General features: G+C 36.1%; 4 protein-coding genes across 4 annotated transcripts; 1 reads left to right on the forward strand and 3 right to left on the reverse strand.

Moving 5' to 3' along the window:
- The first annotated feature begins 2,461 nt into the window (after nucleotides 1–2,461).
- LOC113042812 (IgG receptor FcRn large subunit p51-like) lies at nucleotides 2,462–4,018 on the forward strand. The gene is given in 4 exon segments (XM_026201811.1): nucleotides 2,462–2,687; nucleotides 3,477–3,507; nucleotides 3,509–3,756; nucleotides 3,857–4,018. Coding segments are annotated over 4 exon segments (660 nt in total). The 3' UTR covers nucleotides 4,012–4,018.
- A 405-nt stretch (nucleotides 4,019–4,423) lies between these two features.
- Nucleotides 4,424–5,551, reverse strand: LOC113043861 (mesoderm posterior protein 1-like). Its single transcript, XM_026203441.1, has 2 exons — nucleotides 4,792–5,551; nucleotides 4,424–4,673 (listed from the first exon to the last, which is right to left on the reverse strand). The coding sequence occupies exons 1-2, from the start codon at nucleotides 5,479–5,481 to the stop codon at nucleotides 4,620–4,622; spliced, it is 744 nt and encodes a 247-aa protein (XP_026059226.1). The 5' UTR covers nucleotides 5,482–5,551; the 3' UTR covers nucleotides 4,424–4,619.
- A 4,024-nt stretch (nucleotides 5,552–9,575) lies between these two features.
- LOC113042813 (uncharacterized) lies at nucleotides 9,576–10,520 on the reverse strand. The gene is made up of 2 exons (XM_026201812.1): nucleotides 9,784–10,520; nucleotides 9,576–9,626 (listed from the first exon to the last, which is right to left on the reverse strand). Exons 1-2 carry the CDS (start codon nucleotides 10,513–10,515, stop codon nucleotides 9,576–9,578), a joined length of 783 nt encoding a protein of 260 aa, XP_026057597.1. The 5' UTR covers nucleotides 10,516–10,520.
- A 3,204-nt stretch (nucleotides 10,521–13,724) lies between these two features.
- On the reverse strand, nucleotides 13,725–23,577 carry LOC113043073 (synaptic vesicle glycoprotein 2B-like). The gene is made up of 12 exons (XM_026202200.1): nucleotides 22,949–23,577; nucleotides 18,480–18,660; nucleotides 17,924–18,075; nucleotides 17,696–17,829; nucleotides 17,261–17,350; nucleotides 17,007–17,120; nucleotides 16,839–16,927; nucleotides 16,461–16,625; nucleotides 16,222–16,355; nucleotides 15,951–16,151; nucleotides 15,634–15,793; nucleotides 13,725–14,914 (listed from the first exon to the last, which is right to left on the reverse strand). Exons 1-12 carry the CDS (start codon nucleotides 23,406–23,408, stop codon nucleotides 14,731–14,733), a joined length of 2,064 nt encoding a protein of 687 aa, XP_026057985.1. The 5' UTR covers nucleotides 23,409–23,577; the 3' UTR covers nucleotides 13,725–14,730.
- Nucleotides 23,578–25,287: the final 1,710 nt, after the last annotated feature.

The raw sequence follows: 25,287 nt of genomic DNA on the forward strand, positions 1-25,287 counted from the left end.
AGGAGTTAACACTGCTCGAAGAAAATCGCTGGAGAACGCGAGATGATAGGGCAAAGAAGATTCGCTATTCCTGAAGGAATGAAATCTGAGCGAAATGGCGCGCTGCACCCAGGTATATCATGCGTGCGCATGCGTAGGGTGGTGCTATGCGCCATTTGGCCAATAGGATTGGCGGGATGGTATAGGGCTTCAGACATTCGTCACACCGGAGGTGTTCCCATACGTGGTGACGTCACCGCAGCATCGAAGTGACCTATGATAGGGAACTATGCTAGTTTTTGAGTTAGCAATACAAATATTTTACCTACGCTGATTACACAGAAAGGAAGTGTAAAACTACAACTAAAGTATTTATGTCACAATGTTATAATCTGCACAAACTTGAATTTCCAGTTAGTTTCTTGAACACAGATACTCTGCATGCAGCATGGACAAAATTCTGCTCCTTTTTGTGCTTTTATTACCAACAGCTGCTTCAAAGGGTAAGTTATATAATTACTGCAGCAGGGAAATGTATTATTGCCATATTTAATGATATTATAAGTAAATGTGAGTAGTCATTTAGCAAATAACAGCACAATGCTTTCTCTTTGAGACTTTAAACCTGTATCTCGTACAATTAATGATAATATTTTCATATTGTATTTGGAATCTATATAGACATTTGCAATCTCACATTAACGAGTACCACATGCAAGAGATCAGTTAAAAGTTTTTTAAGTTTTGCTGATGAAGATCTGGTCAGCCATTTGAAATGTTTGCTGCAATAAGTTTATGAAATGAAACCCTGCTAAATTTTACATGAAGTTATAGTCCTGTGCGGGTCAAACTGAACTGCAAGGCATATTTTCCCACTGCTTATAGAAATATTGTATGTGGTTTATTGAATCTCTTCTCTGTGCACTTCACAAGTTTTGTTCAGTTTTATCAGTTGTTTTGGTTGTTGTTTCTCATAGGTTCTCACTCTTTACAGATTCAAGCCACTTACACTAAAAGCCAGTCACTCTTTCTTAAATATAGTATCACATTTATGTTGGATGACATCATAATCGGATACTATGATTCGGCGACAAATCTTTATATCAAGAGAGGACATACAACAGAAGAAGATGATGAATTTAACGAAAATTATCACAGGGTTTTGAGCGAAAATTTGTTCACTATTATAAACCATAGACTGGAATTGCAATTCGATAATCATACGCACAGTAAGTAAAGTGTTCAACAACACATGTTGCAAAGGATATGATAAAGGATATGTTAAAACAATACCATTGTCATGTTATGTTTAGGCCTACATGTTATGTCTCAAAGGATAATGTTATATCCCTACAATAAAATATATTCAGATTCAGTGGTTGTATATACGCACTGCAAAAATGTTGGTTACTTGGTATTTTTTTATTTGATTTTTATTTGATTTTTTTTCTTAAATCAATATACATTTACTTTAGAACCATATTTCTTATAAATTAACCCTTAATCGTCCCTTAAGTAGGGTTAACATTTAAGTTCCTTGGGGTCAGATAGATCCCAAACTTTTACTTCCCAAAAATGAATGTATGATGTTTTTGTGGATATTTGGAAGATTTGTTTTTATTTACCGCACCATTATTTAACTATGCCATTTTTTTTAATTAAAAAAAAAAAAAAAAAATCTTTAATGATGATCTTAAATCTAAATTGTATTTGGACATTGATCGATGTGATAGGGATAGAATACTGCCATCTACAGGTTTGTGGAAAACGTTAGGAATTATAATTTAAGAAAGAATGTGAAATGGCCACATATATCCAGTAGAGGTCAATAGGGATTGCTTCTCCTCACAACTTTATGATATATATTTTGTAAATATATATTTAAACATTATAAAATACATTAAAAAACTGTATTTATTTTTGTTGTTGTCTTATATATTTCGAATTGTTTGCTTTTGCAAATTATTATACTTACATTTTCAGAAATGTTACATGTCACCACTAAAACGCATGACCGTAATCACTTATTATTTGTTTAATATTTAAGAAATAGTGTGTGTGGTGTGGTGTGTTATGTCTACCTCTGCACACTGTTGTGCATTTATGTCATCCAACCCCCCCAAATATATTATTTAAGAAAAGTCACAGAGTCTCCTGAGATGAAGGGAACACTTTTTAAGAATGAAGGAATCTTTCAATAGGGTCAGCTGGACCCCAAGGACTAATTAAGTGTTAAGTAAAAAAATAATTACTATCTAAAACTACTAAAAATTACTAAAAAAAACTATCTGCTGGTTGGGAAAAACAAAAAATTAATTTAAAGGGAAAATAAGGCAAAATACTGGATTTATTTATTTTTTTGCAGTGTAGCAGTATTATACCAGATTACTGTGTAAAAAAGCAAGTTAAATGAAGACTGTCCTCCTCACTTACAGTTGTTGATGTTCATCAGACACTGATTCACTGTGAGCTCCTGGAAAACATGGAATCAGGAAAAATTACAGTTAAAGGTGCCACAGGAGGATCCACTGTTGTTGAACTGCACTTTCTCAATAAAGAGACAACCTTCAGTTCTTCGTTCAATATAGTAAAGGTCAAACCGTTTGTAAAATATCTTCAAGAAAATTATGAACAAATGTACTACTCAATTTTCATGGAAACTCTGAAGGCTAACCTTAAAATGATAAAAAAACTAATCAACAGGAAAGGTAAGTCAAAAACACTATTTCATATTTTTCTATGAGCTAGCTATATGAATTAAAGGAATAATTCATCTCATGTTCCAAACCTGTATGAGTTTCTTTCTTGTGTTAATCCCAACAGAAAATATTTAGCCTACTGCTCCGGGTGTGTGTTTACGGTGTGTGTGTGTGTGTGTTTTCACTGCTGTGTGTGTGTGTGTGTGTGCACTTTGGATGGGATGAATGCAGAGCACTAATTCAGAGTATGGGTCACTATACTTGGCCACATGTAACTTTCATTTTCAAAACATGTCTCAAGACACATGACACGTTTTCCATTCCATGTGTCGCGTTTAAAAAAAAAGAAAGAATGAAAGAAAAAGTGTTATGTAGTCCTAAACTCGGTTCATTCTGCTCACCACAGTCCATTCTGTGTGAACACTGATTTTCAATGTGTACAGACAGGCTTGGGAATCAGGCGCTGTGTTGATGCATTTCTGCAAAAAACTAAATTAAGTAAATAAATCAAAATATTTCATTATTCAAATAATTACATTTATAACACTATATCGTGTGTGACAGTATTGCCCTGGATTTAAATTCAAAGTGTTTTCAAATGCACATTCGTCTCTCTACTTTTCTTCCTCCAATAATGCATTTTATTTCACCGTTGGAGGTAATGGGAATGCAAAAAAATAGTTTATATAAATATACATTTTTATATAAACATAATCCAGTAGTTTAGGTTTACATTCCAAACCAGAAAATCATGTTTCCAGTAGTGTACTTAGGTCTTTTTTCATTTTTCTTAAACAGTAAAGCCCAGAGTCAGACTCCTCCAAAGCAAACTCAGATTCTGGAGGGTCTCGTGTGAGTTGTTTGGCAACCGGATTTTACCCTCATCACATCAACCTGACCCTGTTCAGAGATGAGCAGCCTGTATCTGATCATGAGATCACTGGAGGAGATCTGCTGCCCAACGGTGACGGGACGTACCAGATGAGGAAGAGTCTGGAGATCAGAGCTGAAGACAAACACACATACACCTGCTCTGTCACTCACCTTAGTCTGGACAACAAACTGGACGTCACTTTGGGTAATTAGTTTACATGAGGCTACTGCACATAAATATTATATTTGAAATATATATTTATATATATAAATTAATGTCTTTATGAACTTTTATCTTTCTTCAGAGTATCCGGGGGTAACATTTAGGTCAGTGCGTTCCACAGTGCCAGTGGTTTTGGTTTTGGGGTTGCTGTTATTGACTGTGGCTGCTATTATATTAAATATTATGTGGAGGAAAAGATGGCATTCAGGTAATACAAGAAATAAAACAGTAAAATAAGATGAAAAGAGATAGATCCTTTGACAAATAAATGTAGTTTTGTAAATGATGTATAATCATTCATTTAAATTAATTTCCTGTGTTTTGTTGTAGCTTCCTCTGCAAGAGATTACTCATCTGCTTCTAGTGAGTATTTTCAATGTAGTTCATGTCATTTTTCAAGTTGTGACACTGTATTTTAATTTCAACATAGCAAATAACATAAAATTTGACTGAAATGAATATTTCCTAATTATCTGAACTTCCTTTTCAGCAACGACGGATACGGAGTGACAAGGTTTATAGTAAAAAATAACATGCTTGGTCCCATTTGTAAGCATTTATTTGTCACCATGTGAAAATATGTACAATTACAATCTGCCCTTGTTATTAATGAATTCATGTTAAAAAAATCTCTTATAAATATGGCGGGGGAGGGGACAAAGTAAATGCCAAAACTTAATATTTCAAAGCATTTAATAAAAAAATGCAATCTATACAAATGTATTCAATATGAAAATAAATTATCTGATAAATAATTACAAACAATTAATACAACAACAAAAGTCTTTAGATTAAGTTTTCTGATTTTTTCCTAAGGTGACCTCATATCCTCTCCTTGTTGTTCTTCATCTGAAAAGCTGATTGCTGTAAATAGCATTGTGTGTTGTTGTGCAGGGAAACTGTTAAAGGAAGATAAAGGAATTAAATCACTGTGCAACAAACAATTAGAACTCTTATAGTTATTAAATGAACATTCAGTATCTAGCTAATATTAAGAGTAATGAAAAGCCTCCTTACCATACAGGATTGTGCATCTCTGAAGTTTGAAGCAGAAGGAAAGTTGTTTTCCATCTGTTGTGGTGAATCACTGAAGGGTGTGAATGTTGGACAGTACTGGACATTGTCTTGCATGTGTCCCTGTGGCTCATCCAGACTCCAGGTTTCTGAAAGCAGATCTGTCTCAAGCCTCTCTGAAGTATCTTGTGAGTAGTCTCTTGGTGTTGCTTCATGTTCGAAGGTTTCCTCAGACTGTTCCAGCTGAGCAGAGAGATACGAGATGTAGCTAATAGTGAGGCGGAGGGTCTCAATCTTGGTCAGGGTTTGTCCAGCAGGAGCCACGGAAGGAGGTAAGTAGGTTCGGAGATGATGGAGAGCCTTGGTCAGATCCCTCATCCTGAGCTTCTCTCTTTCACTGGCCGTCTGACGCTTCTTTCCAGGGTTTTTAGACCTGGAACGTCTCTTTCCATCGGCAGGTAGAGCTAATCTGTGATTTTTAGCTGGTACGCAGTCGATCCCAGCGGCCTCTTGCTGTCTTTCAGCTCCCCAACGGCTCGAAGGAGGAGAAAAGCATCCAGAATCAATGGAGGAACTTGGAGAAAGGCTGCCACAGGCACTGAAGTACCCAGCATCAATGGTGGTAGATGTTTGCTTGTATTCAAACTGGCATTTGGCTCCCTGGAGCATGTAAGGAGAAAAGTTCAACTCCATGGTTGTGATCTTTTCAAAGCAGAGGAGATGTTTCCTTCTCGTTCTCTAGTACCTGAGTGAATGCTAAAGAGCTGGAGGCAGCAGCCCAATATATCCTGGATGTAGAGGTGTGATGTTGCACCTCCAGAAGGTGCTTTAGAATTTCAAAGCGGCAGAGAGACATCACACCAGGGGCAGGGGGTCTCTGGGAAAATCACATCACTTCCAGCACAGGTGGGAGGTGGCGACTGCTGCGGTAAAATAACATTCACGGCTACAGGGCAAGTTCAAGATACATTTAGATTTAAAGTCTGGAGATTTTATTTATGGGAATAATTCTGATCTGATTTTTTTGGCCGCTGTGTACTTCTGTATTTAGTTCAGTACTACATAGTCAATTTTCATTCCTGTAAAACCAGTCAAAAGTGGCATTTTAGTTATTGTTTAGTTTTAAATCAACAATACAACGCCAGTAAATCAAAACTGAGCCATGCTATTTATTTTTCATCTTGCATCAGAATCAGGTCTTGATGCATTTTTTTTTTTTTTGGCATTTTAAGAAATAAAACTTAAAATGCTTGCTCTCTCAGAGTAACACCTCTTTCTGAGAAGTGTGTAGCCTGTAATGTGTCGGTTGCTCACAGGTTTTTGTTTAGACAACTGACTTTTACCTTTTACGGCCTCATGGGAACTCAGGAAGGACAGCTATTTTTAAGAGGGCAGATTATAAACATTTGAATTTGAAGTCACATTTTTGTTCAGTTTTACTTTAACAATTTTAAAATGTAAAATATATTACAAAAAATAATACATATACTGTTGTGTGTGTGTGTGTGTGTGTGGGCATGTTTTTGTGACATATCAGGACACAACTCTGTATAATGACATGGGTATGACACAGGTATTACAAGGAGAGGGTGACTTATGAGGATATAACCCATGTCCCCATTTTTCAAAACACTTATAAATCATACAGAATGAGTTTTTTTGAGAAAGTAAAAATGCACAAAGTTTCCTGTTAGGGTTAGGGGTAGGGTTGGTGAAGGACGATAGAATATACAGTTTCTACATTATAAAAACCATTACGCCTATGGGATGTCCCCACTTTTCTCAAAAACAAACGTGTGTGTGTATGTGTTTGTGTTCATACACACACACACACACACGCACATTAATACATACATATACATACAATATTTGGAATTAAATGCAATCTCAAAATGTGCAAATGACAGGATAATAAAACTTGTGCAAAATCGCTATTTGATGCATGTGCTTTTAGATTTGAAGTGAGATCAGTATTTGATGGCTGTGTATGCAGTTGTTGTTTTCTTCTCTGAGGTGTAAGGTGAGCTCTGGGCTTCGGTGTGAGTAGCTCTGAGGAAATGGTTCCCAGACCACAACGTGTCACTTCTTGCTCCTTCTTGCCTGGTGCTGACCTGAAATAATTCGATTTAGACTGTTCCCAGACAACACACTCGTTTCAGATGAGATCAGAAGAACTGACTTCTGTGAATTTGCTGATTAAATTAAGAATGAGTAAATTCCAAATTCTGAATATGTCAAAAGTCATCTAATGGGATTCCAAATATACAACTATGACATAATCACGGTCTATAGGTTAAAGCATACAGCAAACTTGCACAATTAAAAACGAAACAACAACCTCAAAAAAGACAAAATGTGCACTTAATTCATTAAAAATGTCACTAGACACTGGTGATTCACTGAAATGTTGATTTAAAGTCTCAGACCCCCCTGCGAATGAGTTCCCTTCTTCCTTTTTTAAAAAGCGTTCTTAGTTTTTCCTAAAGCGCCAAAGGTCGATTAGCACATCAATGTGAAGTGTTTTTCTTATCCTGCTCGGTTAAATGTGGATTTGAGGTAAACAACTAGATTGTCTAAATGCTTTCCTCCCAGTGCTTTGTAAACTGTGTATTGAGCTCCAAATTAACACATCAGTCACAGGGTCAAGGGTATCTAAAGCAGAGCCCTAGTTCTAATCATCTGAGTATCTAACACCTCGGCACTGTCCTGAAACACATGCAGCACGCCAACCCCTCTCGCATTAGAGGATTATGAAGATAAGCATGCATGAAGTCCAGGCTTTTAAAGGGATCATCCTGTCCAGACTTTGAGGTGCGAGAGGATCTTTTTGTTGACTTGGGGTTCATTAAGAAAGAGCTTCTATTTGCACAGGCCTGGTTAGTACTGATTAGTATTTAGCACAGCTTGAATGGGTTGGGGAATACCATCTTATGTCTTTTTGAGTTTAGAATACTGAATTTAGCTACAGGGAAAATGTAATCTGATTTACTTATTTTATTTTATTTTACATAAAAAGTATAATATAAATATATTAATAAACTGAAATAAATAATAATAACTTCTACTTTTCCAAGTCTTTATTCAATATAATAATATTTTATTTAAAACCTTTTCTCATTTAGTCCGTTTGACCACCAGAGGGCGTCTCAGAGTGGAAAATTTGAAAGAAAGAATAAATAAAAACAACAATAAAACACACACACACACACACACACACACACACACATATAGTTGATAATAAAAACAAATCAATTTATATTTGAAACAATCAATTATAAAAGCACTCAATTATATTTTTTCTTTAGTATAACAAAAATAAAATGTAATGATTTTTTGCTGAACATGTCTTTATAATAACACACTTAATATGTCAGAACTAATATTAGGCTATATATTTTTCTCAGAGTGTTAAAACTTGTTTTACATGAAAATATATAGCTTCCTTTATATCTTAGGAAGTGCAACCCCTTAAAAAAGGCGTCATGATATTTTAACCCCGTTTTATATTCTTCTAAACAATTGTTAATGCTGGTTAATTGTTTTGCTCCGTATTACATTTTCTTTATCTGCTGGGATCTGCGATTCCTGAATGTGAATACTGGCTGCAAAATCCCATTAGCAGCATTCTGAATGCAATTTACATGAAAATGACTGAGGAGAGGCTCAAAGCATCCACTAACGCTGTAACTGCCTGTCTATACAATTTCTGCGCATTCCAGAGGATTTTTGCATCTTTATTTCTGTCAGGGGTAACACAATCGGTCAACATTATAGGAAGAATTGCATTATATATATCTGTATCTAGAAAAAATGCTATGAAAACAATCGTCTTTTGATTAGTTGCAATTCATATTGCTGTAAAATCATATATAAAGCACGCAACAGCTTAGGTTTAGGACAAAAGTAACAGTGTGTGTCAAGAGTGACATGAAGAGGAGTCGTCGTGGGGCAAAATCATAGCGGCGTATGGCTGCATGAGGCTGAATATTGCACCCTCTTATGGAAAATATAGACATTGCCTTACAATAAACCAAACATGATTCATATAGCCTCCGTCACTCATATAGAATATGTTTGAGAAAGTATTCTTTTAGCATAACTGAGAAGCTATTAAAGTCTTTATTATTATTTTAAATTATTATTATTTTTTAAATGTTCAGTTATCATTTTAATGTAAGCCAGTTAAAATTTTGAAAAAAAAAAAAAAAAAAAAAAAAAAAAAAAATATATATATATATATATATATATATATATATATATATATATATATATATATATATATATATATATATATACATATATATATATTATTTGAAATATGTATTGTAATTATGGTTTTAGTTTCAATTTCAGTTTTGGTTAACTATAATAAGTAATAGCTGGTTTGAGAATCTATTGATAATGAGTAATCATGAATAATAACTGTTGATTTGTTGATGGACAAAAATGTATTTTAAACAGTGAATATCTTTTTAATGTTATTGAATGATAAATAAACAAAATCGTGCAGTTCAGTCAATACACAAAAAAATCAAAACTTTGACATTTAGATGTTTTTAATATAAATATAAATAAATTAGTATAATTCTTGTACAAAAAAAGATAACATACAAATATAATATTAATATAAAAATGTTCAAATAAGATAAGACACTTTTTTTTAAATACATTAAATACTGTACAGTATATATATATATATATATATATATATATATATATATATATATATATATATATATATATATATATATATATATATATATATATGCATAAGTTGGATGACAGTTTCATCCCCAGAATTCCGGTGCAATTGGACAGTGGACAGCTTTGTTGTAAACCTTAAAAGAGAGGTGGAAAAATGAAGTATTTTATTCAGCATTTATTCAGTGTTTGAAAATGTAATTAATAATAATAATAAAAAATAACACAATGTGCATTATTTACATAATCAGAATTTTTCATTTCAAATATATAAGTGCCAAGCAAAGAACAAACCTGGTATGTTGTGGCTGTATCTGCATACAAAGGGCCTTCCTGAAGAGATTCAGAGCTAGAGTTGAAGGAATCATCATGTGACGGTGTTTCCATGCTCGTGCAGACCTGATGACTGTCCATCCCTATCTTCCTCAACACATGCTCTGAAGGTCTGAAGGTGCTTTGAGACAGTTCTTCATGTGATGTGTTGAGTCTCCAGTACTCTGGTGTTGAATAGCCCTGATTTTGAGACAATTCTTGGTATGTAGAAGCGCTCAGGTCCCTCATCTGGCAGAGAGACTCCTCGCTGAGGCCTAGTTGAGCAGACAGATAAGAGATGTAGCGGATGGTGAGGCGAAGCGTCTCAATCTTCGTCAATGTTTGACCGACAGGAGCCACGGAAGGAGGTAAATAAGTCCTGAGGTGGTGGAGAGCTTTGGTCAAGTCCCTCATTCTGAGCTTCTCCTTCTCGCTGGCGCTCTGTCTTTGCTTGCTTGGGTTCTTGCAGCGCGTTCTTCTAGTTCCAACACGGGAACGTGGGCCGTCCTGATGTAAGGAACCCGATGTGGGCAACTTTACACCTCTGGGAGGTGGAGAACAGCTGTTTTGAAGCTGGGCTGAAGGAGAGAAGTCCATGTAGGAAGTAGGAGAAACTGCTTCAGGAGATGAGATGTCGTTGAATTCAGAGTCTGAGCTCAAGCAGCTCCAGGAGTTTTGTGTGAAGTAGCTGAAGAAAGGAGAAGACACGTCCATTCTGTGAAGTTTGGGAGAGTCAGTGGTGCTGGAGGAAGGCTTTATAGTAGCCTCAGGCCTCAGAGGTGTGAAGTGACACCTCTGCAGGCCTCTGTCCCAGACCAGACTACAGGGAGAGAGGGAGAGAGGGAGAAGTCCAGTCCTGATGTGGGAACCTACAGATATGAGTCATCAGGTAATGTGTGATTTTTCACTCCTACCCAGCATGAACTCCCCCCCCCCCCCTTCCCTAATATTTTTAACATCAAGCTCTCCAGAGCTGTTTAGACTATTTTCACCCCATAAATACAAACACAGTAAACTAATTCATTAAAAATGTATAATCTAAAATGACAATTAAAAAAGAGCAGATTAATTGCATAACAATCACAATCACAATGCTGAAAACATAATTAGAAATAGTATACTATATAAATTCACAGATGCTGAAAAAATTTATTTAAATTATATTTATATTATTATATGAAATTGTATTATAGTTTGTGTGTATATATATATATATATATATATATATATATATATATATATACACACACACACACACACACACACACATATACACACTAGATTTAAAATATAAATGTTTAAATATATTGTTTTTGTATATTAAATAAACTAAAAATAAATGTTTTTTTACATTATATAATATTTATATAATGAATAATAATAAGAATAATTATATAAATATATAAATATATAATAAAATATAAAATAATATATATAAAATATAATAATGTTTTTGCATTGTTTTACATCAACCATAACATAAATATCAACCAATATCACTGCCCCAACCCCACAGTCAACTTTGATAATATATTGATAAAATATAATACAAACAACAACAACAAAAAACTATAAAATGCTAATAAAATAAAATAATGTTTAGAATTACATGTCAAACATGGCATAAATTATTCAAAAAAAGTACACAAATGCAAAGTTTGATAGATACTGATAAACCCATAAAGTATAAATCTATTCCGTTTCTAAGGAACAAAGCTTCAGATGATGATATGCGGTCAGTAGGTCAGTAGGTCAGAGACAGAGACTCAGGCCATTCTCTCACAGCCACGGTGTTAAAGGACACCTCTAATGGGACACATTAAACGCTCTGTTGTCTGTGTCAACCTTTAATGGAATTTCACACCACACATGTAAGTGAGCTAATGAGGCTGGCTAAATAATATTAAGAGCATTCACACCAATATACTGTCAATGAAAAGACATTTAAGAATGAAGCTTATTCATATATAGACCGTTAAATGTTTTTTAGCCTTACATTATGACTTTTTAAAACTTGATCAGCATTAGCATAGCATAGTGTGCTCAAACATGTGCTGCTAATCCCAAACACAGCAGTTGCTAAACATTTAAAAATCACTAAAATGTTATGAAAACCCATTAAAAAGGTTTTCAGTATATTTAGCCTGTTTGAAGATGTGTGGCTGAGTGTGGGAGTTTTGAAATGCTACTGTTTAGACTGGCACCTTAGCATGGAACAACAAGGTGCTAAACCTGCGCCACACAGTTCACGAGAGTCTCCGCGACCTCACCGAGCTCAAGTCAAGAGTTCATCTGAACAGGCTTCTCTCAAAACATTTAGATTGGGTCAGATCAGATTTGACCTTTGTGATGTGAACTTCCCGAACCCTGATCTCACCCTCCGGGAGCCGAGAGGTGCCAGGTCTGTGGTGGTCTTTGGCACCTCAGGTGCATGGTGGGTGAGACTGTTAGTATCTATTAGTTCTCAGTCTTAAAAGACCACAGTGTTCTGTTCACCATATTAAAAAGAATAAATAAAACTTATTTTTATTGAGGCATGTGTTTCTATTAACTCCTGTCATTTAAAGCAACAAACTGTCCTCTTGACATTCCCATGGGAATGACAATGTTCCCTCCTCTCGTGGTGTGCAGCATTTTGCACCATGAGTGTGAATCAAAACAAAATATCTTGAGACAGAGGTGCTGCGAATCAGAAGAAACATGACATTGCATTGTGAGAACAACATGAGTATGTGGTGCCCAAAGTGAAAAAAACGAATTTACTGTAAGTACATTATCATATGAATCTCCAGGAGTCTAGTGTTTGATATTCACTCATTTCAGAACCAGAATTTGCATGTAACATGATCTTTGAACTCGTTTTTGTACATGTTTTCCCACCCACTTCTACAGTTTCAGAGACCGTCAGTGTTGAATAGCTTCTTTACAAACTAAAACCTCTCAACCAAGCGAAAATAAGGGACTCTGCTCCAGTTCTGTCTCAGGTCTTGCTGTTACATCTTTCACACAGTTGCTCAAACCCCAAGACAGAATGAGCTGGCAGGCAGAAGAAAGTTTTCAGCCAAAAAAAAAACAGAAAACACAAACTGTGAATCACATAAATGTTTATTTATTTTTTTTATTCATAATGTACGGTCACAAAACAAAAACATCAGAACAGAAAACAGAAAATGATTTATTTCTGTGAAAGCCAGAAAATATTTCCAAATATACTTTAAAAATGAAGAAGCAAGTGTTCACAAATAAACTTAGAATCATATGGATCACATGGATCTGTTCGATTTTTCAGGTATGAAATCCTGTTTCTGCCACAGAATATTATTTCTTATTTTTATTAAAATAAAATAAAATTCTTTTTTTTCTCACAGTTACAGATTTGTATCTCAGAATTCCGACTTTTCTTCTCAGAATCTTGCAGTTCCAGTTTTATATCCTGCAAGATAAAAGTCAGAATTGTAGGATAAAAGTCACATTTACCTTATTTATTTTTTCTTTTTATTCCATGGCAGAAATTGGCTTCCTTATTCAGGTGTATAGATTTCATTTTGGTGCATGTATTTTTGATATTGTGTTTTAACGAAGTAATATAGTGAGCAAGCACAGCTTTGTTTGTTAGTTACAAAGGTGACAACTTCACAAACTTTAAAGGTACAGTACAGCTAAAAACAAAAATCATGTCATTATTTACTCACCCTCATATCGTTCCAAACCTGTATGGTTACACAAAATAACATTTTCAACATAGAATGGAAGTCAATGTGGCCCAAAAATAATATTTATAGACATTCTTCAAAATTTTGTGTAAGGAAGGTCATGCAGGTTTGGAATGACATGAGGGTGAGTAATGAGTTTTTTTGTATGTGTACCATTCCTCTATAATCAGCTCATGAAAACTAAAATGATACAGATTACCAATGATTGGTATGGTCTAAACCAGTTTTATTTGCAGTGAGACATACATTACATCATCCAGACAGCACATTGAGAAAAGACACATTACTTGGTAACTTACACACATGCAACTCAGCCAACAACACATACAGACATGTGGCTCTGTGAAGCTCAAGTCCAAAGTGACCAAACCGTCCCACTTTTTCAGGATTCACAGAATGCAAAACAATAAAACAAGAGCACAATAGAGAAAGAGAGTGAGAGAGCACTAAGAAACAACACATTTAGTGAAAGGCAAGGTAAAGCGAGGCTAGCTTTGTAAGGAGCTCCGCCAGTTTACAGGTAAAAAGCAAAAATAGAAAACGGAGGAAGCACAAGTAATGGTTTCTGTAGTGACCCAACAAACACAAGCGCACATTCTGCACCGAGCATCCAAACGCACAGCAACACATTGAGATCAGTCTCTTGACATACAGTAGGACACTTGCAAACACCGGGACAAAAATACACTTTTTTTTATCAGTGGAGGTTACATCATAAGCAAAGGCAGAGGGTGAGACGACAGCAAATTACAAGCTATAGAATAAGGTAAAAGTAAAATCTTCAACAGTACCTGAATTTTTTGACCAAGAAATGGCACAGGATTGAGACTTCCATAACTCTGATTACCCCATCCAAGCAAATCTAGGACAGCTGTATTTTTCACTAGAGGTTATTCTCTATAACACTCCATGTAGATTTTCTAAAACTATATAACTAGTGCAGGTATTTTTTTTGAGGCTCTAAATGACTCAACAGGCTTTTAACGTATTGTATATGAAATATCAGGCATATCTATACAATAATATTTGACTAGGAGAAGATCCATCAGTTGGTCCTTGTAGGTTTTGAATATTGGAATTTAATATCACATATTATGGCATTTAAAGTATATATTTTTAATTTTCTTGAATAAGCCCAATTTTATACATCCCAGCAGATATCTCCACACTAATAGTCATTTACAATGGCTTAGACCAAACTGTCAGCTTCAGATTTTCACAGCAAGACCTTCTCTCTGGTCTCAGGCAGTTTAAGGGCCAGCACTCCGCCACCGACCAGAGCACCGAAGGACAGCAGAATGGGGATGACTTTTGTAATGCCAACGAATGAGGCAAAGATTGAGCTTCCCAATATCGCTGCCAACTTACAAATGGCATTTAAGACTCCAAACGCTGTGGCTCTGCAAGAGAAGTTAAGACCAGACAATGAAAAGACACTATGGCTTTTCACTTTTCACTTTAAAATTTCAGTTCTACTAAAAACTATTTGTATTAAGTCAAGTTTTTGTGCATAGTCGGCTTGATAATGTGATTGTAACACTTTTTACGTTTTCAATCAGATTACAATTGGCATGGACTTTGTAGCCATGCTTCGAAAGACAAATGCAACATGTATTTAATCGTTTCAATATAAAATCTGCAGACCAGTATTGTTATTGTTAAAGCAATCTATAGATTTAAAGCTAAAGCTAAAATATAAAGAAATACATATATAAAAACTGGATGAAAAATGCAAACCTACAAAAGTCACTTAAACTGAAACCTAAAAATAAATAAATAAATAAATATAAAAAAACTGTAAAAACAGTAAAAAATTACTAAACAACAAATATTAAAGTGTATATTAAAGTGTAATATAAAATATAAAAATGCCAATTCAAAATATTAATAAATATCATAGTGGTATATAAATAATTAATACTAAAATAGCATTATTCACTGCATCATGATGTAATTGGACTAAGCCCACTGTACTGTTAATATATTTGCGCAAGGTTAAGTAGGCGAGAGACTTTCACTTAGCATGACAAAACAATGCTGATAATGCTTCTTTAGCTCTTTTCGCAAATCCACTAGCAAAAACAACACTAGTTTCTCAAAATTTATCCATTGGTTTTACCTTTTTGAAGTTGGGTAGAGCTCCACAGTGATGACTTGAATGCCGTTCCATGCTGCTACGCTAACGCCACAGAACAGACACTGCCAGGCTATGATGGCTGCCTGACTAAAGCTCAAGAAAAGGAAAAAGGTGCAGCCAGCAGAAATAAGCATCGAACCACCTGCAAGAGAAGAAAAATTGTCTTCACAGGCTCCTCTTGGTTAGAAACAACATTAGTAACTTCCTAGATTGCAAGCTACTAGATAAAACATGCTGATAGCATTTCTGACAATAGCTAAGCTAAGGTTTGTAGCCATTTAGGCAGCGGTTCAGCTCACCTATAATCTTGATTCGTCCAATCTTGTCCATGAAGAGTGCCGAGATGATATTTCCAGGCAACACGGCTAAGCTGCCTAAGAAGCTGACCAAGTAGACTAGGACGTCGTTCTCCTCATCATAGTCTAAATGGCATCCTTTCTTGTTTTGCAGGAAAGTGACGTTCTCAAATGTACAGTCAATGAACTTTTCTTCATACAAGTCTGTGGAAATGAACAAACCTTGAGGTCTAGTGCACTAAACCAGCTCTGAAAATTGGGTAAGATCTCTTACCTGTGTCATAAAACACAGTCCTGCGGATGGTGCAGTTCTCAAAGGTGGTTTCAGTGGATCGGATGTTCTCGAAGAAGCAGTCCAGGAACAAGGAGTCTTCAAACTTCACAGACTTCATCTCAATGTCGATGAACCTGCATGAAAGCACAAAACCCACGTTGAGATACTACTATAGCCTGACAATTAGGAAAAGCATTTATGGGTAATTGATGTCGCAGATGGCGTTTTTGTCAGTGTACTTGTCGTTGATGTATTCTCCCTCTTTATGGACTTGGTTCTCCAAAGAGAAGTTGAAATGAAATTGCTCCACCTTCTCCCGGTGAAACACTTTGAGCTTAGATTCATACTCCTCGTGCTGGAGGTGTTTGATCATGTCAGGAAACCACACAGAAAGCCCGTAAAAACTGGAATATACCACAAGAAAGAGAAGCAATGAAAATGTTTTCTAAGTGTGAAAACGCCACCAATGGGGCTAATTTAATGTGTTGCAATTCCATTTGCTGACATTAGAGGCACTAAAGTTACAGAATTTGCCTTAAACCAAAGAAGAAATTATTAAAATAATCAATGCAACAGTGTTTCAGGACTTAGTAAAGTAGTTAGTAAAAGTGGTTTACCTAAATGCCATTGTGAACCATATAATGGCCATTAGCAGAGTAGCTAGTCTTAGATCACGACCAAAGAGGGACAACACATTTTTCATGACCTGCACACAAAAATAGCTTATATTAGAACTACATGTTGAAGAACGTACAGTAAGTTAAACTGTTAGCTTTATGGTTTACCAGCTTGGTCAGTGTCAATGTTCGAACCACCCATCTCTGGAAAGCAGTTCCCGTTGAAGACTGAATCTCAATAAACTCATCTTCCTGTGTCTTTGGAACCTTGATTTGAGTTACCTGGATTATAGGATTCATTATCCATTAGTCATTACGATAAAGAATAAGTCTTTACCATATTACATGACACAGAGCTAAGAAAAAAAAGTATCACGTTACTCCAAAACATCAAATCAGCTCTTGAAAATAATTGAACTTACAGTAAACACTCTCTCAGGTTCTCCTTTGGCTCTCCAGTTGGTGTCATGAACCTGTTTCAGGATCATCCAGGCTTCATCATGTTTAGCATTCTGGAAGAGAAAGATATGTTTAAATAATAATAATAATAATTAAATTGATTAAAACCGACAGCAGAGACATTTATGATGCAACAAATTCTATTTGAGGTGCAAGATTTTTTTGTTTGTTTGTGCTGTGTAGTTTGGTTAGCTTAGCAACATGCTAATGTCAAACTCAATTTTGAATTGTTTGCCGTAAGTTGCTAGTGGCAATCAGATTTGTGTGGGGCAAGTTGCTATCTATGAAGAACCTTATGAGGTACCATGTAGCATGTAGCAGTTGTTTGTGTAGGCAGTAGACAGCAAGTCAGCTCACTATATGTTGGAACAGCGCTATTGTATATTTCAGATAAATACCTCCAGAAGGAAACGTGGGCTCTCAGGCATGAATATTAGCCCAACAAAAGCCGCTATAGATGGGAGAGCACAGACTAGAATAAAGACCCTCCAGCTGTGGAACTGGAACTCTGTGCCCATACTGAAACCCCAGCCTGAAATACAGCAAAACATTCAACACGTAAAAGCAAGGGAAAAAAGAAGCGTAATCCATACACCACTCTACATACACAAAGTATAGATATGTACCATATCGAGGGATGATGCCCCAGGCGGTGAAGGAGGCATAGATGCCCCCCATCATCCAAAACATGCAAAGCCAGCTGAGATGTTCTCCTCTTTTGTCCATCTGCAGGAACTCAGAGAAGTACGCGTACACAATTGGGACAGAGCCCCCAATTCTGCAAGACAACACATGGCCACAGTTCTTTTAAAATGCTATCTGCGTTCATGTCCACAAAACCTGTAAATGTCCACAAGAGCATATTGACGAGACCTCTAAAGTCATGATATAGTCTCAAGGGTATACTATAGCCTGAAAATACTACCAGAGGCAGCTAGATTGAAAGTTCCCCATGAATCAGTCCTGTAATTACCGTCCAGCATTGCAAGGTTTAAATTAGAAGTTGAGCCGAGGGAGAAGGGCTTGAGCCTGGACATGCCTGATTTACAGAAGGACTCAACCTCTAATGGAAAACAATGACTTATTGTCAAGCAATTCCATGGAGGGAAGACCTTTGTGTTTTTTTTTTTTTGTCTTAATATACCACTTCTTCTCTTTCTTTTTTTCTCCAGCTTAGCTTACCCAATTCCAGAAAACAGCCTGAAGAACAGGAAGAAGCCATATCCCTGGGCGAATGAGGAGAAGAAGGCAGAAATGCAGTTCATGGCCAGGACGATAATCAGACATTTCCGTCGGCCCACTTTATCAGCCAGGCCACCCCAAATAAATGCTCCGAACATCATTCCCAGGAATACTATCAAACCTGCAGAAGAAACGATAAACCACGTCAGATCGATTGACATACAGTATTGATAGTTATAGCATAACACACAGAGAGAGAAAGCATACTTTAATAAACACACATATACTGTGTTAAATATTTGTTATTTAATATTCTCTCTTTATATGTTATAAAACATTACACATATTGTACCTCTCTTCTATTTTACAGCACCTCTAGGGGGCATCCTTTCCCTCGTTTCCTCGTTTCCTCGTTTCGTTAAGAGTCTCATCACCCCCAAAAATTCATTTATTGTGCGGTGTTCACTTTCAATCACTCTTATCTAATGAGATCCAATAGAGTCTCCATGTGAATATAAATGACAAAGAAATATGTAAGATCAGAACTCAACCACGCAACCACGATCAATTTAAGCTAATTTAGTCTCGGAAATTGAAGGAAAGGAACATCAAATGAGCAGTCACGATGTTAAGTGACTGCAATAGAAGGTTTTGAGGTCCTGGTCAATCTTAATGAGTGCGGGTGGGTGTTTAGAAGCTATAGTAAGACTCTCAGGTGTGCAATTTGGCTGACGTAACATGTTTAGTGAATGTAGCTGTCAGCGGGGTGTTCACTTAAGAGAGCAGCGAAAGAGCTGGCATTTAATTTGAACCTTTGTGCAAATGTTGTACAATGACAGTGGAGGCATCAACTGTTCTTTGAAGGGCAAGATTATAAAATTAGACTTCAGGAATGCAGTAGAGGTTTGAATGGTTTAATGTTAATCATGATTTAACATTAAAGCTATTTTTTAGCTCAAACTTCAGGGTTCACTTCCTAGGGAGCGTATGACCTTGTCACATAAGTTGCTTTGGATAAAAGTGTTCACCAAATGCACACACATTACGGTTAGACTTCAGACTTATTACATTCAGAAATGAAAGAAAGTCTGTTATTTTTAATATCTGCAAGATTTTGAACAAAAACTAGACTTGTATTAACAAAAAGCTTTAAAAAATCATCTTAACCTTCTAAAGAATTTAAATTCTAAAACAATAGTTTTTTTTTTTTTACAAAAAATTACATATTTAATACTATTAAATATCAGGTATAAATATTAAGCATTTATTAAATTAAATAATTTAATATAAATATTTTATGTAATTCTAGTATGCTTTCAGCCAACATTATGTGTACTCTCACCTACTTTTAACTAATTTTATCAAACCTATTCTGCATTATTCTGCAGATTTTCCCCTCAAAACTATAGTGTTGCACAGGCATGAAGCACGAGTTGCCTGGCGTGGAGTACAGATGGTCATGTGGTGAAGGGAGTTTGGTGTAAGACTAGTGTGAAAGTGACAGCACCGTCCTCTTTGAGCAGATCAACATATGGAGCTGAGCTGCCATTATCCCCCACCGCTCAGCATGAGGATCCTCCCAGCATCCCATTGGTCAGCCTTAATCCGCCGAGTCACACAGTCGTGACAACGTTTCAAAGCCAAAATGAGTGCCGGAGGCTAAGCCGATGCTGTGATTGTATTCTGTATTGTAATACAGATTAACGTGACTACTAGTTTGCATTTCAAGTGTTAAAGGTGACGAGCATCATTTATTCAGTGGTAAAATTATTTCAACTGTCCCAGTTTAATATGTGGAAACTATAAATAGGCTATCTGTAGGTTTATTCCCCTCAGAAGTGAAAGCACTTTGCGCTTTCAAAACATTCCTCTGTTTGTCTAAGAATTCTGACCAGCCTAACATAGCAACGCTGACTCGGCCAATGGCGTGAGTTCGGGAGGGGCTATATGTTTTTTTTTTTTGACCAATAAGAAATAAAGGAGAGTTAAGGAATCTATTTCAATCAAAACCATTAAAACTTATTTTGAAGTTATGTTTGGTGAAGAAATAGAATAGGGGTGTAGTAATTAGTTTGTTCACCTCTTTTATATAAAAGTTTGAGACACAATGAATGACTAGATAATTAACCATCAATTCATAAAATTCTACTATTTGATTAGTAATGTCAGCTAGTCTTGGCAACCTTTTTGAAAACGTCTTCAAATTCAACTCTTATAAACTACTTTATTTTATCGATAACGCTACAGGCGTTCTGAACGACACCTTTGGCTAATATGTCAAGATTTGCACTGATTTTATGAGTGTTGCATTTTTAAGATGACATATTATACATAGTAAACTTTAAAAAAATCATATGTGAATGCCCCCTAAAAAAATTCGAAACATATATATATATATATATATATATATATATATATATATATATATATATATATATACATACATATATATTCCTGATCGCATTCTAGGAATCCTATCAAAATGATTGGATTTTACCTGCAAAAATTCAACAAACAATAGTAAACGTGACTGCACTTTAAAAGTTAGTTGGATAGCATTATAGGAACCCAACATGAAATCTGACGCAGTGCTGGGCCAAAAATTATAACCACTAAGAAAACCTGTAAAATTGGCAGACACCTCTACAAGACATCATATTCGGTTCTAGACCTGCAAGAAGCTAAAATGTCTCTGTAAAGACGGCATATCAGAACCAGTCCCGAAAGTGTTGTGAAGTATGAAAAAGCGAGTGAAAAATATCCCCTTCAGGCGATTGCGAGGGAGGTGGGCACAGGATTATGTATCAGAGCAAGGTCAGGAGAGAAGCTATCGATCTGTCAGGCTACTGCTGACTCAGTTGTTCTCCACAACGGGTGTGCAGGATAGAAAGTGCTCGCTCATTCTGGCTCCCTGATGCTCACAGCCAGTCTTTACTCTCATACACGCTGCTTCTGCACATACATCAGTATCACTTATCCAGACGGGGGAAGGTTTTCCACTGTCACCTTTGTGCCTTGAACAATTCAATCTGATAGACAGATATGTAGATTTGTCTTTATTATTACACGGTAAGCAATAGTCTTTAAATCCGGCTTCCTTTTGTCACTAATAAAGGCACAGATTATTCAAAAAATCTTTGAATTATCAGGCATGTCTTGAATAATGTTTCTCTGAAGTGAGATCAAACTAGTAATTATTCTTAATTCAGGTCCTGTATTACTATTAAATAAAATAAAATATAAAAAATATTTTTTTATAGTACAACAAAGCTTATATCTCAACTATAAGGATAGGGGCACATTAAACACAACTACCTTTTGCTTCAATTTCTATGCTTGCTTGGTCTTGCTTAATTGTTTTTCTTTAGTCTGTCCGAAAACCTACCCTATCTCAGTCATACCTTCGGGAGTCACGAGTCAGTTCCCCCAACTGCTTTACTAAGCAAGAGTGGATTGATGTATACCGAGCGTGAAACCCAGCTGCATGAGTCCCAACTGTCGAGTGCTCCATTAGCTAATTTGAGAACATTCTTAATTGATGGTCTCCTGAAGTACCAGCTGGCTAAAACTGACTGTATGCCATCATTCAGGTCTGTCTCAATTTATAAAATCACTACTAGGATTAATAACACTAACATTTTTCATCAGCATGTGCATATGGAACCACATCCAGGACTCACATAACCAGCTAAATTTAATTCATGCGGTTTTTCTTGGTTGAGTTTTTGTTATAAAAAAGGACTCAGGAAAAAGAATTTCAGCACATTGGCTTAAATCCATAAAAATCAATATACACCAAGAAAATCCTGCATATATCCCTTTATGATTGTTTATCCTAACTCTGTGTTCAAAGGTTATGCATATAATGGAATATATCTAGCCACATACTGCAGAGTGTACATTGTATTCAGCCTGCTACATTTAAAAATTATGTGAAATCGTAAAAAAGTTGTAATCTAAAAAATGTGTTGCCCAAAACCTCAAGCGAGTAGTTTATCTAATGGTATCCAGTTAGCATTTATAAATATTTATCTTATAATAAATACGGTTATTTAGCCTTTTGTTTACGTCTTGATTATTTTTCAGTACAATCAAACAGTGAGCCAATAAAGATAGCAACTTGATAGCTTGTTAAAATTAACCATGGTTTTATAGTATTGATTTATATTTTCTTTTGGAGTATTGATTACCATTTGTATTCCACCGTTTTACTACAAAACACCATGGTTAATCTATGGTTATTGTATCAATACCACCCTCAATTTGTGATTACTATTTGTTTTTTACTATATTAAAACCATGGTTAATTTCCGTAAAGATTTGAACTGGAATGTAAGGAAGAGTGCTATGCATCATGGGAAACCAGTACCTATAGCCTAAGTGCAGTATATTTCCCATTTAGTGGAACATTCAGGTGTTTACTGCAGAAATGCTATGTTGGTATTCTGAACACTAAAACGGTGACTTACCCAGCATTCCCTTCTCAGCGTGGGACAAACACATGTCTTTCTCTGCACTGGGTAGCACCAAGGCCACTACAAAGCACTCCACGCTGTCCGCCATTAGCGCCAGACCCAACACCACAAACAGGGTCCACTGGAACTTCCCATGTCCACAGTCCTCCATGATGTCCTCGTATTGTTCAGCAAGCTCCTCCTGATCTGACACGGTGTCCCCCACGGTCCTCGCTTTTGCTCTTGCTGCCCTCCGAGCAGCCTTGACCTCGTCTGGATGGGGTATGCCCTGGTACTCCCCTTCATATATTTGATCCTCTTCATCGTGTCCCTCAGTGGCGTCACTGGCGGCGTCTTCCTCCTGCGGAGGGTAGTCAGTCTGATAACCGTAGCCATCCTGTCCCCCCTGTCCATACGTCCCATAGCTGTCTCCGTCTCCCTGGTGGTAAATGTTGTTGTGGTAGGGGTCCGCCATGGTTTTTGAGATGTTCTTACCTACACTGCACGTAGGAGCCTATATAGGCATAATCTGTAGCTGTGTTGGTTTGTGTCGTTGTTCTTTTGATCTGCTTGAGTGTTTAGAGCTAAAGAAATCTTGAGAGGTCCTCGAGGCGCCAATTAAATGGGACCGTTGAGTTTGAGTGTACGGATGGCGATTGGTCACTTCTAATCACCTTTGATTTTCAGAGCTCTCATTGGGCCACATGCTGAGCCTGCAAATGGAAATCAACACTGAATCAGTTACACGGAAGCTTGAATAAATGCTTCAACATCAAGACTTCAAGCATTTGACTTCTATAACCACTCATGACACAGGTCCAAAAAACTGGCTGCTTAATCAGGCTTCATGAAGCCAAGGACAATTGACATCAGTGATTGATATAATGTCAAAACTGTTTTTTAAACATGCATGAGCACCAAGAAACCACACTGGTATGAAAGTATACAATTTGGGTTACTCTAGTCTCGATGCTTTGAGAAGCACCCAAGCTTTCTTATTAACTGTTTTGTAAATTGGATCCTTATTTAAGATGAATAGCACCAATCAAGCATCTGGTTCTACAGCTTTCTCTTTGCAAAGATTGGATTTGATTTGAAAGAAATAAAGAATAAATATAAGTAAATCATTTAAATCTACAATGTTGCTAAAAAATGTATTTAGAAAAAAATATGTACTTATTTATTTATGTAGTGTATGTTGGTATTCATTTATTTATATTTCATATAAAAGCCTATATTGACTGAAAGAATGCATATAAATACAGACAGACTGTGTATATACTGTAGATAGATAGATAGATAGATAGATAGATAGATAGATAGATAGATAGATAGATAGATAGATAGATAGATACGCATAAATAAATATGCATGCAATTAAACAGTTATTAAAATAGAGAACAAATTAAAATATGCAGCCAACTGTATCTGTAAGTACAATTAATTAAACATGTATTCCTTAACAAAATCAGCTTTTTCTTGTAAGGCATGCCATGACATGCCGCATTAACGTTCCTTCCTTTGTTTCACACTTTTTAAATATAGGCTTTTTAAAGCTGTGACCAAATTAGCTCACAAATGAAACCCAGGACTGTCACAAGACACAGAGGCTTCTTCCCATTTATTCGACATCCGTTTGGGTCTCTGCTAATGCAGCAAATGAGATCGGTCTCGACACAATTCTCACTGTCTTTCTGACACAAGCGAGATTTTACACAAGGATTTATTCCCATGTCTTATTCCCACAGGTCCATATATTCACATCACCAGCAGACAGACACACTGTGAAATATAGCATAGAAGAGTACTCTATTCCCCCATACATATGTTAATACTGTCCATCCCATCTGTTACTACCTGTAAGACCTGTGGACTCATTAGAGCAAATGGCGCTATAGCTGAGACACTCATGAATTAGGTGTGTGGGTTATTAGTTTAGTTAAACAAGAACCCTAATTTAAATTTCTTTGGTTGGAGTGAGAGGGCACAAGTGGGATCATCCTTTGAATTGCTAATTTGAATAATCATATGCTGAATGGTGAGATCATGCACATGAGCCTGTTCCAGATTAGTTAGCATTGATGAAGAAGACATGGAAATGACACATTTAGTCAGACTCATTCATTTTCGATTTGTCTAAATTAATTATATTTATGGGATTTTATGGATTAAATTAGACAGAAGAGCAGAGAGGAGAAAGAGAGTGGTAGAGTGATATGAAATATTGCCAGGGGCATGTGTGCTAATGCTAAGGTGGTCTGCAATAATAGGAGAGAGCTAGCCATTAACATTCCCATTTATGAATCCTAAAACCTTCATTAACTATCCTGAGCTGTGATATTTCTGTAAGATTT

This window comes from Carassius auratus, chromosome 25 (genome assembly GCF_003368295.1).
Source record: "Carassius auratus strain Wakin chromosome 25, ASM336829v1, whole genome shotgun sequence".
NCBI classification, from domain to species: domain Eukaryota; kingdom Metazoa; phylum Chordata; class Actinopteri; order Cypriniformes; family Cyprinidae; genus Carassius; species Carassius auratus.

Excerpts from the sequence above, each read along its gene's own strand:
- LOC113043073 (XM_026202200.1), bottom strand. The coding sequence starts at position 23,408 with ATGGCGGACCCCTACCACAACAACATTTACCACCAGGGAGACGGAGAC. Across the intron at positions 18,076-18,479 it reads AGGCTGTTTTCTGGAATTGG|AATTGGGGGCTCTGTCCCAA; the intron begins GTAAGCTAAGCT and ends GTTGTCTTGCAG. Across the intron at positions 17,830-17,923 it reads GGGCATCATCCCTCGATATG|GCTGGGGTTTCAGTATGGGC; the intron begins GTACATATCTAT and ends GCTGTATTTCAG.
- LOC113043861 (XM_026203441.1), bottom strand. The coding sequence starts at position 5,481 with ATGGAGTTGAACTTTTCTCCTTACATGCTCCAGGGAGCCAAATGCCAG. Across the intron at positions 4,674-4,791 it reads GAGATGCACAATCCTGTATG|TTTCCCTGCACAACAACACA; the intron begins GTAAGGAGGCTT and ends TTCCTTTAACAG.
- LOC113042813 (XM_026201812.1), bottom strand. The coding sequence starts at position 10,515 with ATGGACGTGTCTTCTCCTTTCTTCAGCTACTTCACACAAAACTCCTGG. Across the intron at positions 9,627-9,783 it reads ATACAGCCACAACATACCAG|GTTTACAACAAAGCTGTCCA; the intron begins GTTTGTTCTTTG and ends CTCTCTTTTAAG.